The following is a 20,097-nucleotide window of genomic DNA, read 5'->3' as shown; positions in this document are numbered from 1 at the left end:
TCAGAATCAAACAGTTCTTTTTCTTCGAGACAGAGTCACACTCTGTTGCCCAGACTAGAGTGCCATGGTGTCAGCCTAGCTCACAGCAACCTCATACTCCTGGGTTCAAGTGATCCTCCTGCCTCAGCCTCCTTGGTAGCTGGGACTACAGGTGCCTGCCAATAAGGTTCTGCTAATTATTATTATTATTATTATTATTATTTATTATTATTTTTTTTTTAGTAAAGATGGGGTCTTGCTCTTGCTCAGGCTGGTCTCCAACTCCTGAGCTCAAGCAGGCCTCGTGCCTGGGCCTTCCAGGGTGCTAGACCTTCAGATACTTCTTAATTTGAGTCTAGGCTGTCTAGTTTGTGACTGCGGACAAGTTAACTTAACCTCTCGAGCTTTGCTTCCTTAGCTATAAATGGGGATGGTAATAACAATAGCATATTTTATTGAGTAAGACACACATTTTTTTTTCACATTTAACATGTCTGTAGTTGGATTATATCTTATAATCAATAGTGTCTTAGATTTCATGAAATAATTCGTTTCTGCCTCATGAGGTTGTGAAGGATGAATCCGATGTTTGATGGTCAGCATAACGCCCAGCATGTATGAGTATTAACTGTCACTATTGTTAAGGTACAGGGTGTGCATTATTCTAAAAGGGAAATGAGAACAGAAAATGCAGTGACAGTAGCTGGAGGGTTGGGAGATCAGCCCTTGACGTCTACTAGGATTATAGATTTCCGCCTTGGCTACTCTTGGAGGTGGCTCATCGTCTTCAGCTTGGGAAACATGGCAGCATTTGAATATTGTCCCGAAATTGCCATCTGATATTTTTAGTTCCTAGGATTGGGTGCTGATGGGATGGTACCCACACCCTTCAATTTTCAGGGTATTTGTTGATTAGAATTCTGTGCCAGGAGTTAAGGCCGATGCTGAGGAGTGCTGTGCATGGGGTGCACTTGTTTTGTTGATGTATTTATTCCTTGGCTTTTGTTTGAGTCATGGCTGCTGCCTCACTCAGTAACTGAGATTTTTAAACACAATGTACAGATGTAGGGTAAAATTTGATGTGATGTGACTTCCTTGGCTGACGAACATTAGTATGCTTTTGGAAATCTCTTAAATACATCGTCATCGCTCTTATTTGAGGAGAAAACCACAATAAGCATTTCCATTTTCAGTCCTATTATGCCCTGTCTGCAGAGATGGACAACTTTCGGGCCAACATCAATGCCCTTGTCACCTTGGGTCATAAGCAGAAATTCATAGTTGTTACTTTGCAGCCAGTGGCTCTTGTGTTCAAGCCAAGATTGGTGCCGATCTTGGCTTTCTGCTTATGTTAGGTTGCTCACTTTCAGAGCCCAATGGAGGACTGACCGAGAGCTTTTGAAGAGGGCCTTGGAGCCCATCCTTGCATCTGTTGCCCCCCAACCCTGGTCTAGGCAGGTGTATATTTGAAGCCACAGGGAGGACATGTTTTCAGCTCAGTGGATGCATAGAAACTAGATGTGCCCAAATCTGCCAAGTGAAAGTATCATGAGGTGGGCCTTGGATCCTTTCAGAGTGCTAAGGAGGAGACTGGTTTAGAAATAACCATAACGAGGTTAGCATCCTTTAGTACCCTTATTAATCTGGGATGAGGGATGAGGATAAAGAGGTCCTTTGACCTAAATTCATGGTCAATTTTGCTTAACATTTTTTTGTGTGTGTGTGTTTTTAGAATCAGTTCTAAATATCTGATTCTGGAAGTGATAGCTTTTTCGTACTCTGGCTAGCACCATCTCATTTATGTTTTTTTTTTTTTTTTTTTTTGAATCAGAAAACCTTCCATTAATACTGTACTCAAACACAGCCTTCATTAACCTTATGAGTATCTGGAACACTTGCTATAAAGAAAAACAAAGGGAATACCTCTCACGTAATTTGCAAGGACTGTCTTTTGCACGTCATTTCGAAGTAAATGCCGCCTGGCTTCATTTGAGCAGCTGTCTGCGTTGCCGAGGCTCTGGTTTGGAGCACCTAATTCCCTTCTGTTGCTTACTGGATTTCTAATTTTTCCCCTGTGATCACAGTTATAAAACCTAATTTCCAGGGGGTCTTGTGAATCGTATTAGTAGCTTTGTGTTATAATAGCAATTTTATATTGCATTGGTATTCATTTTCACTATTACGGAATAATCAAATCAGCACCTCTCTTATTATGCTGTTGAAATAGGAAATAATGGGACTGTAATGTAAAACTGCTAATGTGATGAAACTCGCTCATTGTGTTAGGGTAAGGATGTCCTCCTTTCTTGTTCCAGCTCACTTGAAACTGTGATTGAGGGAGGAAATGGAAAGCATTTCTACATCTGTGATAAGCCCTGTGTACATCCTTCATTTGAATGCGTAATTGTCTTGTGATGGCTCAGGGGGTGCTTATTCAGGCACTCGGGGGCCTTCCCTGCCTCCATGGTGCTGCACCAGCAAGCAGGATGCTGCCTGGACCAGTTCAGCCCCTGGTTTCCCTTTACATCACAAGTAACAGTGGGTATCTCTTTGTTTCTGGAGGACTTTCTCGCACCCTCCTTCATGCTCATCCCGGGCTTCTTCTGCCTTTTTTTAAACATGAAGAGCACATTTAGGCCACATTGTTAGAGAGTACCACCCCCCCAGCCCAAGGTTCTGATTTGACAGGGATGTTGGGAGGCAGGTCAAGTGACACCCTAATGAAGATGAATGAAGAGAATTCCTGGTACCAGGATCACGCGGGGGCTCCCAGCCCAGGTTGTTGGAAGTGTGATGGAATCTCATCGCTTCATTTGTCAGTGTCATATTTGGGCTAAAAGTGAGCAGTATTGTTCTCATTTCTCCCAGATGGATAGGTCAACTTTAATATTTATTGCTCTTGTAGAACATTTGTTTGATGTATTTCCATTAGCTAGGCAATAATAGAAAAGCGGTGGGGAGAAACATAAAACAGTTCCCTTCCTATTCAGTTGAAATACAGTGTACACTAATGTATAACTACGGCCTGAAGTACCATTGATTTTTTTCCCCCTTTTGGTTGATGGTGTGATTGTATATATTAAAGATGATCGTAAAAATAATGGGGGGCAGCACAAATATGATATGTACTGGGCCAGCATGGGGGGCTACATTGTGTTGTCTTGATTCTCACGATTAGGTCATATAATTAGTGAATTTCTCTCGACTGTATATTAAATTCTTAGCCCAATATCATATTTTAGAATGGGGAATAATGTGCAATAGATCGCATCATCCTCTGGGTTCTACGGCGAAGCTCAATAAAGCTAGAATTTTCTTCGCATTACAGAGCAAATTGTTTTCAGTTGTTGAATAATGTTGATTTTTTTTTCTTTCTGTCTTTGTGGGAGAAAACATACCTTGTTATAAAAAAAATCCTCCCATATATTTTGAATATATTAAAGACCCCAAACATCCTAAAAAGATCAGCTCTGCAAGGACATCGGGGTCCAGATTTATTAGTTGGGGTTCGCATTTTGCAGCAATCCGAACACGGGGGTGTTATTTTATACCTCGGAACAAACCTAGTTGTTGGTGAGGTAGGTGTTGTCTTAAGTGCAAAGCAAACATCCTAGCCATATGTTTCTATAATTTAAATTAATTTGGTACAGTCATACTGTTAATCTCAGTGACTTGTTGATTGGCATTTTGCAGACATATTTCTGGAAGGCTCCCAATACCATTTTCTGCAGCCTTTCTGGCAGTAGCAAAGAGCAACATTTCCACAAATTGGAATCTTGTACAGCACTGGGAAGCAAGCCAAGATTTAAATTAGACAATAACCTCTGCTCTGTATACAGCTCCTATTCTTCAGCTGTAGGCAGAATGATTTGTTTAATACAGTCAGCCCTGTAGCATATAATAGACTGATATATGAGTCACTCCTTGGCAATGTGTGTTCCTTAAATTTATATAGATTGAACAACTGGTTGGTAATGTACTTAGTTACAGTTGTACAAACAATAACTATTAGCAGGGCTGAAACAGGCCTGGGAGCGCTGCACTGGGCTGGTGTTTCTGAAGATCCTGACGTATTGCCGATTTTTAGAATAATTCCCCTTTGGAGGCTAAGGGAGACTATTTCATAAACATGAGTGTACTTTTTTAGCGAAGTAGCAATAAAAGTTTTATGTTATAGTTTTTTGTTTCTCATTTTCTATTTGTTTAAAATTGAATTGGGGAACCTAATTTGCTTCAAAAATTAAACTCACCATCAGTCTACATTTGGGGCAGGATAATTTGAATGCAGGGGTTTTGTGGGTCGTTTTTTTCCCCTAAACATAAAAGAAAAATGTGCATTTCTTTTAAAAGAAAATGATAGAAATAGGTATTTTCCAATTTCTTTTTCCAGGTTAGACTGTTGCTGGCGTCAACTGTTCATAGGTTGAAAGAGGCCTTTTCTGCGCAACAAAGATCTTTTCTTAAGGGAAAAGCTTGTGCTCCAAGTTCAGTTCATGTTTATTTAAAAGATTAAAATCATTAGACCAGATCTCACTTTTTTGTCCAAAAGAAAATTGATTTTGCTTCCCATAATAAAAGTGGGATCTGAAAGGGGATATTCAGGAATACGCAAATGGAGGCGAGGTAGAAATCTGTTTGTGCAGCTGAACAAAGCAATTCTGTTTTTACCGCTGCACATTTACTTAGCCTTGGTGTGAAAATTTCTGAACAGAATTGTCACCTGTCTTTTAGAAAGTACTTCTTTTGTAAGGCAAAGGGGATCATTTTTGATCTGAAACGTTTTAATGCTTTTTCTTCTTTTTTTCTAAACTTCTGCCAACTGGAGCATTTATAAAATAATGCGCCCTGTAAATATTGAACAAGACAAAGACATCTTTCATAACAGTTTATAGTATGTTTCGTGTTCTCACTGGAAGCCAAGCAGTAGTTAGTGGCAAATGATATGCCAATCAAAAATTATTACTGCAAGTATAACCTGGTATAATGCAGTATCTTATCTGGAAGTGTCAACTTGATAGAAGCCAACTCTTTGTCTTTTAAAGTTAAGCTCTTGTTTGCCCTCAGTTAATTCTGTCTCCCAAAGGCTCATTTGAATTGCATAAAGGATAATCTGCTTGACAGTTTTATACATTTAAGCAATCTTGATTATATGGTATTTTACATGTTTTTAAAGCTCCAAGTTACTATTTTATTTGGCGTTTAAGTCTTTAGTTAGGAAAGCGTGAAGGAAGCTGATAGGTAGACTCTGATACTCGTGCAGGACACTCAGTAGAGGCCGGGGTAGCACCTCTCTTCGTCTCCGTGGTGAATGACAGTCAGAGTTCGTCGTTGTGAGGGTGGGTGGAGGTGTTTTTTCAAAATGGCTCACACCAAAATTCTAGTGAGAATAAGTGGAAAGAAAATGTACTATCCGAGTTTCACTATACTAAAATAGAGATTTGTAGAAAATCTTTTGCCTTCCTCCTCATGACTTAATTTGGACAATTTCTAGATTGAATTTTGGGGGGAAATTTCAGGATCAAGTGCCTCGTGCAAAAATTAGGAGAGAACAGTGTGTGTGGGTTGGCGGTAGTCTGGGAAGTCAGGGGCTCCTTAACACACAATGGGGGCAGTCAGAGCACCTGGTGTCCCTTTGGCCAGCTTCAGAGTCTAGGTACACTTAAGTTAGAGAATAGCTTCTCTGAGATTCTGTACCTGTAACCAGAGGAGAAAATAATAAATACTTCCCTTATAGGGTTGTGATCAAGGTGTAATTACTAAAACAGCAGTAAATGTTACTCACTGTAGGGCTAGTGAGATTTGGAAAAGCTGCCCGGGGTGGTGGTTTCAAACCTCCTTTCCTTTCCTTGTCGCACTGGTCCATAACCATTAGTGGAAAGTCACATGACTATCCTTTATATCCTCTGAAGAAGTGAATTTTGATGAAGGTTCAAGGCATCAGGGTATTGCATTTTGGGAAGACAGGGAGCTCATCTTTCCTAAAGCACTGTCTGAGCTCTTGACTCCTTTCAATGTTATATATATTATGATGTCTAAAGATAAGAGAGGTTTCCTCACATCTCATTATCAACTCATTGTCAGAAATCCCACAGCCATCAGTATTATCCTATATTCCTGCAGATGAGGAAATGGAAACTTAGAAAATTTAAAGACCCTGTAAAGAGCTTAGATAACTGCAGCTAGTGGATGGGATTTGAACCTGTGTCTCCTGGGACTGCAACCCTCTGCCCTTTCCAACCACGGCAGGCAGTGTCCTTATTTTTAGAATATTAACTTCTCCTCGGAAGATCGCCCTTCCTTGTATGATGCTGAGGACGGTCTTGTAAACAAGCTCATTGAACCCTGCTGACCAGTTCATTTCTGAAGATTCGAGGGGTTTCCTTACCTGCTGGTGTACGACACAGGCGGGGACAAGAACTGCAAACGCGGCTGTCCTACAAGGTCGCGTCGTCAGCTCGGTGAACGGACTTGGCATCTGATGTAAGAGTTCTGAATGAATATTTATCGATGGACAGATTGAGTGATGTAACCAAATGCAAGCTAATGTAATACAAACAATACGTAAGTGTGGACAGGATGGTTGAGTGGAAGTTCCTCGTAGAGAGATGGATTCGATCAGAGATTTGAAGGGCAAGAAGGACACAGAATTATCCAAGAAATGTCGAGTCACTGAGATGGCTTTGAGAGACATGGAAAGTAGAAATGAGGACGGAGGAGAAGGCGGCTTAGTTAGAATAGCCAAACAGCCGTAACAGATGAACCCAACATGAGTAATGAGGTAAACGTAAGTGGAGGTGTACTGTCTCTCTCCTCCCCTCCCCTCCCCTCTCCTCTCCTCCCCTCTCTTCTGCTCTCCTCTTCTCTTACAGAGGCTCACTCTGTCATCCTCTCTGGCATCATAGCTCACAGCAACCTCAAACTTTTGGGCTCCAGTGATCCTCCTGCCTCAGCCTCCTGAGTAGGTGGGACTACAGGTGCCCGCCACTACGCCTGGCTAGTTTTGGAGATAGGGCCTCACTCTTGCTGGTCTCCAACTCTTGAGCTCAAGCAATCCACCTGCCTTGGCCTCCCAGAGTGCTGGGATTACAGGTGTGAGCCACTGTGCCTGGCCCAGAGGTGTATTTCTTGTTGGCTTGTTCAGTTCACAGTTGTTTTGGTTGGCGGTGGAGGAGGGACCCAGGCTGATGGAGGAGGGACCCAGGCTGATGGAGGAGGAACCCAGGCTGGTGGAGGAGGAACCCAGGCTGGTGGAGGAGGAACCCAGGCTGGTGGAGGAGGAACCCAGACTGGTGGAGGTTCTGCTGTCTCCTAAGTGCCAACATCAGCTGGAGTGGAAGGAGAAATAGAAAATGGAGAGGCCCACACCTGTTCACCTGCTCTGGCCCCAAAGTGAGACACCTCCTTTCTGCTCACAGTGCACTTGGTGAAGGCTAAGTGCCTGTCCCAGCCGCCCAACCAAAATGCAAGAGAGTTAGAAACAGCCAGTGATTCTATACCATGGAAGGAGGAGCATGACTTAGAAAATAATTAGCTGTTGCTGCCGCAAATGACAAGCAGATTTGTTTGTCAGTATGAGAGGATTCTTTGGGGGAGCTGGAAGAAGAGATGATAAAATTATTCTTAACACTTACAGGTGAAAGGGCTATAGGGGAGTTTTGGATTATCAGTTAGGAACTATCTGTTCTCCTAAGATATGAAATTCAAGCCTTTCAATATTGGTGGAGATAAATGTTTAAAGAGCACGTGCCCTCAGGGAGCATTATAAACAGTGAAAAGCATCAGGAGTGTTGACATTGCATATAAGGAGAGTGGCAGGGACTGCAGTGCCCTCTGGGTAATTATGAGCTTAAATGGGTAGGAGTTTGGGAAATAGTCACCACCTTTCTTCCCAATAAAGGGGAGACTTTCTAGAAAAGGTGGGACCTCAGGAGGTGGTGGCAAAGGCTGTTTGGGTGAGAAGGCATGTTCTCTAAACTAGGCATAGTTTTTAAGAAGATTCTTAGATGGATTGGGATAAAAATGAGAAGATATTGAGGACCTTTTCTCAATAAAAGAAAAAGAGGGGTTAGAACAAACGAGAATATTTAGTCTTGTTGAATATTTATAACCGATTGTCTCTCTTTATTCTTACCAGTAAGGAATTCTTTTCAGATGATATTGGGTGTAAAATGTGCTTTACTGCTTTTCATCACGCTGTAGTTTATTTATACATTTATTTTTTTAACCTCTCCCAGGAAGTCACCATTACCACTTTTATTTTATGGTCCAATTTATGCATATGCTGAACTGGAAGAGAAATTGTGGCTTTCAGCGTTCCTAAAGAGCTGGTTTCTGAGAGGAAGAGGGCTGGTGTGTACCTGTGGGTATTTGGGTGTGCGTGTGAGGCTGTGTGTATGGAAGTGTGTGCTCAAGGTTAAATATCTCTGAATATTGCGTTACGTCTCTCTCTCACCTGCACACTCTTCTGCACAAGCTGCTTGAAGCACCGCAGTGGAGCTCTGCTGCCTTCGCCCCAGTTCTCAGCCGCCTGTTTCTTTTTCAGAACTGGAGTCCTTTGCGGATATGGACATTGACTAAGTTCAGGGACGCTCGGCTCTGTCCACTTGTTCTGTGTTCAGTGGAAGTACAAAGTACATGTTTGTCTCACTTTTGAGCATAAAGGAGGAAAAACCCCACCTGTTTTGCCTTCAGAGAAATCTTTTTGATCTCGGCGTTCTGAGAAGGAAAGCTGGAGTGAACGGCTTTTTTGCCAGTTGGGTTGTCTGATCTTCCTCGTGCCTCTCACGAAAACAAAATTGGGAGTTGAAAGACTCCACTGTTGAGGAAGAAAAGAAGGATGCTTTTTCATCATCTTGCAAATGAGAAGCAAAGATACAGTTTTTTTTTTTTCTTTCTTGTCATATCCGATAACACCTGGTAACATTTGGAGCCCCACCTCTGTTGGGAAGGAGAGAGTGACTTAATTTTGTTTGGTCATCTGTCTTAGGTCCTAGATACAATATATGAAAATTTAACTTTCTCATTAACATACTATATGAAACGAAAAATTGAGGGATATAGTTTTTTTGGAAGTTTTAAAAGTGACTAGCAGCATAGCACTGTTGGAAAGTTTCCCAAGTGTCAACAAAGTAATTTTTATATCAAAGCTCATTGTGCAGACCCATTTTGTAAAACAGGTTTGATTTATAAATCAAGGGACCAGTGTTTGAAAGTCAACCGTTTTTGTTATAAGGGGCTTTGCAGAGCTGTCCAGACTGGAGGTCTTCAAAAGCGAAGTGCTTCCTGCTGCTCCTGGCCGTGTGGCTTGTAGCCCCCAGAACAGCTTAGTAGGTGGCCCTGGGTCCCTTCTTTTATGAGAAGCAAGAAACCATCAGAAAAATGGTAATGAAATATTGAAACATAGCTGACGTGTCATCTACTCTTTACTGTGCTTACGCTTCACTTTCCTTTCTGTAGGGATGGAGACGACGCTGGGAATGACCATGGGGCCATTAATTAATTAATTATTAATTATCATTAATTATTCAGAGGGTATTTATTTAGCACCTACAGCATCCCCCATAGTGTACCTGCTGCTGACATACGTCATTTCCCCATGACCAAAAGGATCACACTTTCTTTAGGATGGACATAGTCAGTGGGCGGGCAGGTACATCTGCCAAATAATTACCTGAATACATGCAGAATAGCAACCTGAGGATCAAACAAGATTGTGCCCAGGGCTCATCCTTGGCACTCCATACTCTGTGAGACTTCCTTGTAAATATTTCACAATAAGCCCTTTTCTTCGGTGACAAATACAAATGAAAAAAACATTGTTTCTGCTTATTTAGTACACATTTAAAGAAACCAATCGTATTTTGTGATAAAAGGCCTTGGTATCCACAGGGCCTGGGGTGAGGAGGGAGGGCTCACCATCGGACTCTAAGAAATGACCCCACGGGGCATTTCTGCGGGGGAGTGGAGGGAGGTGAAGGGTCCCAGAGAGAGGCACACACCAGTTGACGATATGAGACGCGGGGAGTGGAGCCAGGGAGGTAAGGTGGTACGGGCCTGTGAATGGCCTTTTTCCTCAATGAAGAAAGGAGTTTGCAGCTAGCTGCTTGTGAGTAAATGTGGAAAGATTTTTGGGGTGACATGTATGGTTAGACCTCCATACTGAGGTGCTAGCCCTGACTGAGAACTGGTTCCCTGATTTGTGCTGAAGCCATGCTCTGGGGTACAGCGGAGTATTAGAAATCACATCTTAAGTGGTCTCGGTGAGGAAAATGCTTGCAGGATATCTTTCAGTTTAAAAAGTACACTAAATGTACTTTTTTTTTTTTTAAACTGAGTCTCACTCTGTTGCCCTGGCTGGAGTGTCATGGTGACATCATTGCTCACAGCAACCTCAAACTCCTGGGCTCAAGTGATCCTCTTGGCTCAGTCTCCAAAGTAGCTGGGACCACAGGTGGTCACCACAAGGCCTATCTAGTTTGTGTATTTGTAGTAGAGACGGGTGTCTCACTCTTGATCAGGCTGGTCTCGAACTCCTGAGCTCAAGTAATTCACCTGCCTTGGCCTTCCAGAGTGCTAGGATTATAGGTGTACGCCACTGTGTCTGCCTGAAAATCCTCTTTCAAAAGGGGAATGGTTTAAAGTGTCAGAGGAAAGATGATCATTTGGGACTGAGATACTCTGGGGGACATCTCCACAGGATTTGGTAATGGACGGACTGCGGTAGACTCAACGGCCACAGCTCAGTAGATAGGCTAAGCAGAAAGATCAAGATGAGGAGCCAGACCCGCCATTGGTGGATTTAAGGGAAGGAGGTGAGAGATTCCCTGGAGAGGGGCTGGTGATGTTTGCTCCCCTGTGCCTGCAGATGAATGGGATTTGAACATTCTGATGGGTCGAGGAAGGGGACAGGGCAGTGGGAGAGGCTGCAGAATCACAGGCGTGGTGAGCTGATGGAGCTAAGTCTAGATGGGGTGTGGGTGGGACTCAGCACAGGTGGAAGAACGTTAGAAGGTGCTTGTTTGGGGTGAGGACCCAAGAACTCTGTCTTCTTAGTGAGAGACCAGGTTCTCTAGTGGAGGAGTGGGTGGGGCCTGGGACAAAGTCGAGGGGAGGAGTGAAGCTTTTCAGTAGCTGAGAGATGGGACTGGGAGTCACGAGGGACAGCTGCAAGCTGGGAGAGGCTCTGCTGATGTCAGAAACCTACGAATCCAAAACTAGTCGGGAGAGACTGTTCACGGGTGCTCATATCTCCACTGGTTACTAATCATGTGTGTGTGCCCCCCCATAATGAGCACTCAGTACACATTTGTAGATTTGCAGACTTCTTTTTGGCCTTCTTCGTAGAACCCCAGCACTATGTCAAGATGTGAATCCCTTTTCCTGCTTTACTTTTGTGACCTTTGTTTTTCTTGTTGATAGTTGGTATTTCTTACTCCACTAAAAAAGGATTTATGCAAGAATGAAAAATTAAATCCAAATGCATATCATCTCTTCTGTGGATAAAGCGTCATTTGTAGTTAGTCCTACAAAAAAGTGATAGGGGAACAAGACGGTCCTTGCCCTTAAGAAGTTTCGAGGGTCCTGGGGGATGGAGCAGAGGATGAATTAAGTATTACCAGAATAGGCTGTACCATCAGAGATGGAAAGGAAGAGCTCGGAATATTCCAAAGAAAGGGACAGCCAATCTGGTGGCAGAAGAGCTGGTTTGCACTGGACCTTGGCGTGGGTGTGGAGTTTCGGCAGCGACTGCTGTCTAGGGGCAGGAGTGTTTTGGATGGAGGTGGGCAGTGTTTCAGTTGGAGGAGACGGCCTGAAGTTGGGAAAATGTGGGATGTGTTTGAAAAATAAAATACATACCCATGTACATCTACAGATAGATCCATATGTGGAAATTACAGTTAGTTCCTCGTTTTTAGGTTTGGGTAGTTGGCAGTTTACCTGGGGTAATAGATCTGACAGGACTCCAAGGGAAGCAGGAGAGATTCAGTGTGGGTCAGTTTCATTCTTCACACATACCAGAACCAGGGAAAACTTTGCTTTTCCCCACTAGTCATTAAATACTTGATTCCAAAAATCAGAGATGTGTAGGTATGCACTTTGCTTCATAGATTAAAATCATTAGTTTAAAAGTGCCCAGACATCAATATTTATCAAAACCAAATTGCTTTGAGGCGTGGTTTCAAATTTCATTAGCAATGTCCTCAAGTTTCCAGTTAATATTTCATGCATTAACTTTAACTGCAAACTCTGGAATGATTCTGTTGTTTTTAAGACATTATTAAGAAGATAAAGGACAATGACAGTTTCAGGCTCACAAATTTGTTGGCCCAGAACAGAAACAATCCTTTAATCCTGTTGCTTTTTTTTTAGTTGTTGTCATTATCTTATGAGCATACTGGATAATTTCTCATATTTCAAAGTATATGGAGGGATAAAATTGGGGGCAGGGGCACTTCCTGCTCCAGACACCTGTGTTTAACTTTGAACTATTCCTATTTCAGAATTATTAGGTCTTGAGTTGAAAACAATTCTATATCATCTCCTGTTACATGACATTTCCTGGAAGGGAAAGGGTACTGGCAAAGTTGATTTTTTTCATGATGATGGGAATGTCTTTTTCTTTCTCGTTTTTTTATCATCTGTGATGGAGAACAATATGGGACCGAGGAATAAACTTGGTGCTTTGCACGTCACTACCAGAAAACAGCAGTTTCCGGGATGTACAACTGTTGTCGTAGCTCATAGGTGAACAAGGCCTTCTCACTAACCCAAAAGATGTACCTTCAGCTTTATTATAACGAAATCATTTCTGCCTATTTGTTCTAAGGCGTTTTCATTTACAGACGTTTTTGGATTCTTTTATCTGCAGAGGGATAATTTATGTGCTAAGGGCACGATGCTTATTATTTTCCCCCTCATAACGAATCAGGATCATATGGCGGGCCCTCACCGTATTTTCTTGAATAATTCTTCTTTAGCCATGGCAACCTGTCTTGCCCTCAGCCACTATTCTATACTCCCACCAGAACTGGAGTTGAGCATTTGAGTTTCTTTCGGGTATGGTGCTGTGTAAATGAACATCTGTCTGTCTTGTCTTCCCAACTCCTTGAGCGCAGCGGGTTCCGTCCCTCGCCTGTATTTCTGCCCAAAGTATCGCTGGTGTTATTAAACCAGGCAGGCAGATTTCAGCCTCAGGGTACTTCAAGCTCTCGCAGCAGTGCCCACGGGTGGTCTTTCCCCACTGAAGACTTCCCTTTCTAGGCTTCCTTCCTACACCCCTCGCCCCTCTTCTGCTGGCTCCTTTGCTGGACCAAAATCCAGGTCATTCAATGCTGGAGTCCTTCCAGGTTCTCCTCTCTTTCTTCTCTCGCCTCACTCTGTAGTTTCTTCCTGCCCAGTCTCCTTTATTTATGTTCATGAATTCATTGTGTACCTGCCCCAGACTTTCCTGTGAACAACAGATAATCTCTTGTCACCTCAAGCCCCCCGTGTTCAAAATGCACCCACGATTCAGCCCACTGCCCAGAGACTGCTTTCTGTTCGGCTGTCCCTGTGTGGATGAATGGCATTGCCACATACACAGTGCTGCCAGCCCAGAACCTCGGTGTCCTCTCAGCAGTCCCTTCTTCCTCACTCCCTCAACTCGTCATTGTCAAGTCTAGTTCAGGAAAACAGTCCTAAGAAACCCCCGGGATCCCTCCTCTTCTCAACTTTTCCTATCTTCGCTCTTTCCCCCACTGTTGCCCCCAGAGTCCACCTACCATTACCTTTCACAGCGCTGTGTACTTGGTGGGTGAGGTTTAACCTTCCTTCACTCGCTGCATTCATGTATGTGTTCATTTCATCTATGATTATTTGATTGTTATCTTATTTCCCTGCAACGGGATAGATGCTCCGTGCAGGCAGGGACCATTTCCTTTTCCTTCCCCTCCTTCCCTCCCTCCCTCCCTCCCTCCCTTTTTCTTTCTTTGGGGGTCATGGTATCTTCTCACTACTTTAGCAGACTTTCTGGCCCATAGGCATTAATCAGACTATATCTGTTACAAGAATGAGTAAACGAACATTAAAATTTGATTTTTGTTGTTTGTACGACTTACGTTTATTGATGTGCTTTTATGCTGATGGAGATTAAGGAACTCCTCCTTGAGCAGTTCTGTTGTAAATATGTATTTTTCTGACTGCAGAGCTGGTTGGTGCTAATGGTAGAAAGGCTAGAAAGCACTGAAAAACAAAAGAAGGAAAAATTCTATCACATTGTATATATGGTTTTGAATCGTAGTTTTTAATTATATCATCATTTATATCATTCAATTATATCATCAATTATATCGAATTTTGTTATTCGAACGAATGTTTAAAATAAAATCGACAGATTTGAGACGTACCATCTTTCTAGAATGTCTGTCTTTGATGCTCGAAAACTCTTTGGGAAAGACCTTGTTTAGTTAAAGAAATTTCTCTAAGTACTGGAGCCCATTAGGTTTGATGAACTTTAGGCACCATTTAAAATATATTACATTCTGTTTAGTGTCAAAAGCATGTTTTCTGCTTCAGTAACTGCTGCCACTTTATAAGCATCTGTGTTGTCGTCTGGACCTTCCATCATACTCAGGTTTTTCAGGGTCAGAGCGTGGAGTCCTTGGTTAATATTTTCCACAAAGCAACACGCTACATGTAGTTGGAGGTGACCACAGAGAGCATGAGAGGCGGGTTCTCCACTAGGAATGAAGTCTTTTCTCTCTACTTGCCTTGCATTGCAAACTGTCCTGTGCAGTAGGAAGCAGCCTCACCTTCTCTCCAGCGATGGGATGGCTGGGCATGCGAGGGTTTCATTTTAGCACTCATTTTCCAAAGGCAATGAGGGGAGTGAGTATCCAGATTGCCCAGTGCTGGGACGCGGTAAGCACCTGGCTTTTTCTCAGCTCATCTTGTCAACTCAAGAGTCAAGAACTTCCATGTAATATAACACATTCCCTGTTATCTCTAGGTGGCTTATTTTTTCCAGGGAGGATTCTGATGTTTTCTGTTGAGAGCTTTCCTTTTATATATACCCCACCCCCTTTATTTTCTAGTTGTGCATTAGAATATTCGACTTCACCTCTTTATAAAGAAACAGTGTAGTCAATCTGCATCGCTTCTAAAGGCCTGGTGTTTCTGTGAAGGGCGTATTTGGGGTGTGGTGCGTTTAGCACCGTGGAGAAGGGAGCAGCAGCTTATGGCCCGTGCCAGATGGACATCCCTCCCGGAATCTGTTACTTATCCCAGGGGCCCTGTTACACAGGGTTTATTTTCAATATTAATCTTGATATGAAGGCAGCTGCAGTTCTTAAAAAAAAAAATCATACCTCTAACTTATTTTTATTACGGCCAAAGAAATTTATAGATCAGCTTTATAGGTGGATTCTACTTTTTCCCTTGGTTATTAACCAGCACTGTGGAATGTGTAGTAATTTTCCCTGTGTGCCATATATATATATATATTCTTCCACTAGTAGCAATGAGAAAAATAATTCTTTTTTGTTTTTGAATAAATGGAGTCAGTGTGTATGGTAATATGTATACTTTGTGTAAGAGTCCCTGTGTATAAGGTTCTAATATTTTACTTTAAAGTTAAGCAGTATGCCTCCCCCCGCCCCCTTTTTAAGCTTCTAAGCAAGCATTCCTTCCTCAAATGTGTTACATTTTAACTGTGGCACGTCAAGAGGGTTAATAAATTTTTAGATAGTATTTATAGCGTCTTCAGCTTAAAATGCAGCCTAACTAATATCCCTTTGTGATCGTGCAAAGATTTTTACATCTGTTCTGTATCCCTTTTGGTCACTTGTATTTACAACTTGATTTGCCTAAGTACGGTTGAGTCACTCTTCTAGAAGAGAATTTGGTTTTTGCTGAAGCGAGTAGAATTTAATATGTGATTTTAGAAGAGCAGCTTATAAATTGCTGTATAACCACATCTTTTTAAATTTGTGTAAGGAAATGTTAAGGTAATCTTGAAGGCATTCGTATACAAAATGACTGTTCAGGATCCCGAGAATAAAATGCCTCCCTTATTTTTAGGAATCCTGAAATTCATGTTTTGTTTCTTTTTTATGAAACGCTAAAATAAATTTGAGCTGTGTAGCAGATTAACCTTGACATCGTGACTGAATTCAGCGATTTGTCTTCAAGATGAAAACTAGTGGCCCCCACTTTGTAGGGATTTTATTGTATTGTTATGTGTAGGAAACCATTAGCCAAATACTCAAACTATTTAAAGCAATAGATTTAGAAAACAAAACACTCTTCTTATACCATAAATATAAAATCTGAAGTTACAGGTTTGGGGATCGTTGGTCAGGAGGAATGTGATTTCCTGGCATCCTGCTCTTAACCCTCCCAGACATAAGATTTAGACCCTCATGTGGGCCTTTTCCTAGTAAAATATTTTAGATAAACACAACTGGTAAAATACAGAGAACTAATGAAAGCTATATGATCACCCATCTGGTAAGAAGTTGTCCCTACAGAATTCAGGCAATCATAAAATCACAGAAAAATGTATGTAATCAGGATATTCTTGCAGTGTGAGCAAAAGCTCTCTGCCACTGCACTGTAAAATACTAGCCTTGATGTGTCTGCTGTAGCTAGCCATAGATTCTTACAATTTCTTATCAAGTATCTGAGATTTACTCTTAAGCCATGATAGATGTGAATGAGTAGAGCCCATAGGTAGTCTTGTTTGGTTGAAATGATTATAGATGATACATGCTTCTGAACTTCTTAGCATTAATGATTTCTGAGTTAAGTAGGCCTTAGGTATTTGGCTTATCAAATGTGGTTGGGAGGGGAAAATAAACACATCGAGTCACTTATAATGCTTAAGGAAGAATGGATAGGTTTATTGATCTTTTAAAAAATGTTAACCTTAAAGGAACATGTTGAACTATTTCTATTTCTTGACTTATCCTTTGCAGGAAAAAAAAGAAAGCAACTGGATATTTATATAAGTGGAATGTCTCATAGCTGACAGCTGGCAAATTGATACGTAGTTGAAGCACATCTAATATAATCCTTAATGGGAGTCAATAATCTTATAAGTAGATATATCCAACAGTGGTGTAATGCCCACTTGAGAGAAGAGTATGGAATGGGTTTGGATAGTGTAGAAGCAGTGACCCTGCAATATGTATTTTAAGATACTTTGCATATCTCTATTTATGCTGAATGTACGGATCGACCTCTCGTTAGGGTTTCTCAGTCACCGTTGACATTTTGGACAGTACAATTCTTTGTGGAGGCTGTCCTGTGCATTCCTGTATGATAACCAGCATTCTGGCCTTACTCACTGGATGACAGAAGTCATGTTAATAAAAACTCTCTCTGGAGATCATTAAAAGTCCCCTGGAAGGGGAGGATACCCCCAGTAGAGAATCACTGATCTGTAAGCCTCATACTTATGACCCAATACATGACTTTTTATGCATCTACGTATTAGCATATTAGATTTGGGCACGAATACGCTGTGGTTTAAGAGCACTAAATTTTATACTTTGGAGATGAAAGAATGGAAGACAATATAGAAAGTTTTGAATGGAATTCATACTAAATCATAAATAGAGGGATTGATTGAAATAAGAGAATGTGTGTTTTTACCATTGGTTAGTACAGTTTGGTTTATGAGTTAAAGACTTTTTGTAATTAGTTAAAAGATTTTCCTTTAAGAACAGTGAGGAACATTTTGCTTAATTTGTTGTTCTTTTTTTACGCTGGAAATTTCATGATTGTGAAAGAAGTAGTGCCCGGGAGGCTTAGTAAGGAAGGGTGTTGGGTGTAAATATGCTGTGTCATTAGAGGCCTGGAAGTTTGCTTTCCGCAGAAGGTCTCTGAGGTCCGTCTGTCATTCGATTGCAGCAAGAACTACAAAATCTGGTCGTACAAGGAAAATAACTCAGATTTGTTTTTTGTATGTGACTTTTTATTTCTATTTTGTTTTAAGGTTTGACAGTGCTTTGGCAAACCATAATGGCAGTGGGTCACCTGAATTTGATGTGGACTGAGTCCTGTGCACCAAAAGAAAAAGGGCTTAGTGATATGTGTCTTTAACCACATGGAAGCTGCCATGTACCCCTGAGGTTGATGCTGACGCCACTGCATTATAGTTTGAGTGCCAACGGTGTGCTAAGCCCTGGTGTTGCAATGTCCAATGAGGCACAGCCTCTGCTCCCATGGAGTTGAGGAGAGAGACAGACACCAAAGTAGATCATTTTGGCACCGTGTAGAGTGACGTACCGGTTACCTGGGAGCTTGAGAAGGCCGTTTGCCCGGGTGTGGGGAAGGTAGTCCCAGGGAAGGCTTATTTATCCAAGGAGTTATTTCTTGAGCATCTTTTTTTTTTTTTTTGAGACAGACTGTCACTTTGTCATCCTGGGTAGAGTGCTGTGGCATCACAGCTCACAGCAACCTCAAACTCTTGAGCTCAAGCATTTCTCTTGCCTCGTCTACTGAGTAGCAGGGACTACAGGCATCCTCTGGAATGCCTGGCTATTTTTAGAGATAGGGTCTCACTCTTGCTCAGGCTGGTCTCAAACTTCTGTTCTCAGGCCATCCACCCACCTTGGCCTCCCAGAGTGCCAGGGTTACAGGTGTGAACCACCTCACCCGGCCTTGAGCATCCTTGAAGAGGATACCTGCTATGAACATCAGTGGAAGTACTCATTATAAACTAATTCACACTAAAGTGTCCATGGCAGATTAAGAGCTAAGTGGGTATTCCTCCCAATGGTAGTAGAATTTATCATGCATGGAGTCATAGCCCTCTGTAAAACCAAGGAATGTCCTGCCAGTCATGGAAATTTGCATGTTTTACTGACCTATCTTTTGGGCCAAAGAGAGGTCTTTCCATTTCTTCTAGTGATATCAAAGACGTAGTCAACTTTTCTTCCATCTGGACGAACAACTACTCCGAGCTGTTATATCTCATTTGTAAATTGCTGTTATTTTATAGGGGATGTCAACCAGTTTGCTAAATACAGTAGAAGATACAAAGAGTAGACACCTGGAAATTACAGTCTGAATCTTTGTCTCCTGCTATCATGGGCCGGTCTTCTCCTTTGAGTTCATTCTTCCTACCACCACGTCAAGCCATGCCTCCCCACAGCACAGTCTATACTTGCAGGTTCCGGCATCAGCCTTCCCTCTGTCTTCTATTCTTAGAATGATGCGTTCCCATTTGTCCATCTGCCAGCTCCACTTTCATGACATTAGGTCTCTGCCCAAGTAGTTTTCTCTACCAGAGTGCTTTTGTTTTATGGCCAACTCCTACACATCCTGCAAGACCCCACTCAAATGGCCCCTCTTGTTTGAAACCTTCTGCTGACTTTCCAGAGAGAGCACTTTGCATCTATCCTTCATATAGCACCTGTCATGTGGGTTCCTATCTGGTTCTTCTTTCCATTAGAACTCTCCTTAGGTAGGTCTTACTCACATTTTAAAACCAGTATCTACTATTGTGTCTTCTATATAATAGGTACTTAATAAGTAATATATGAAGTGTTTCAAAGACCCATTTATTGAATTTCTGACATTTATCCAGCACCTCTTCCATATGAGACGCTTTGCTGGGGGGTTTGTATTGTCTCATCCTTCTTATGCAGCACAGTCCCGTAAGTCCTGTCCTTCCTTCCTTAGAAATGAGGAGACAGAAGTTTAGATTGGTAAACATGAAGCAACTTACCTGATGACACTTGAGTTGTTAGTGGTAGTTGGGATTCGGGCTTGGATCTCCCTGGGCTCCCTCGCTTCTGTGTTCACCAGGTACATGCGGAGCACCTGCCGTGGGTCAGACAGAGGACACAGCACTGAACTAGACAAATGGACTGACCATTCTCATGTGGAGATCTTCAGCAAACAGACAAGTAAATGTAGTAAGTTGGTCAGCCATCAGTGAGTTTATATCCAGTGAGATATAAAGGAGGGGATGGGGCCGAGACTGAGGCGTGCGGGTCCTGTGAGTGGAGTGTCGGGAGGACTCGCTGCCCAGCGGATAGTGAGCAGAAACCTTCAGAAAGCCAGGCTGGTGGAGGGAGTGGTTCAGCCACATGGAACGGCAGGTGTGGGGCACTGAGGGGCAGCCAGTGTGGT

General features: G+C 42.2%; 1 protein-coding gene across 3 annotated transcripts in view; it reads left to right on the top strand.

Moving 5' to 3' along the window:
* Window positions 1–20,097, top strand: part of TOX3 (TOX high mobility group box family member 3) — a 109,946-nt gene that overhangs the window by 46,765 nt on the left and 43,084 nt on the right. Inside the window, exon 1 of one of the 3 annotated variants that reach the window (XM_053582178.1) lies at window positions 6,594–6,757. The exons of the other annotated variants lie outside the window; for them this stretch is intronic. Within the exon in view, the coding sequence (XP_053438153.1) occupies window positions 6,746–6,757 (12 nt within the window). The 5' untranslated portion in view covers window positions 6,594–6,745. Of the gene's footprint in view, window positions 1–6,593; window positions 6,758–20,097 lie in introns of those variants that run through there. 3 annotated transcript variants of the gene reach the window in all.

The sequence above is a fragment of the Nycticebus coucang genome, chromosome 2, assembly GCF_027406575.1.
Source record: "Nycticebus coucang isolate mNycCou1 chromosome 2, mNycCou1.pri, whole genome shotgun sequence".
NCBI lineage: Eukaryota > Metazoa > Chordata > Mammalia > Primates > Lorisidae > Nycticebus > Nycticebus coucang.
Note: the sequence above shows the minus strand (reverse complement) of the source record. Positions and strands in the feature narration are given on the sequence as shown.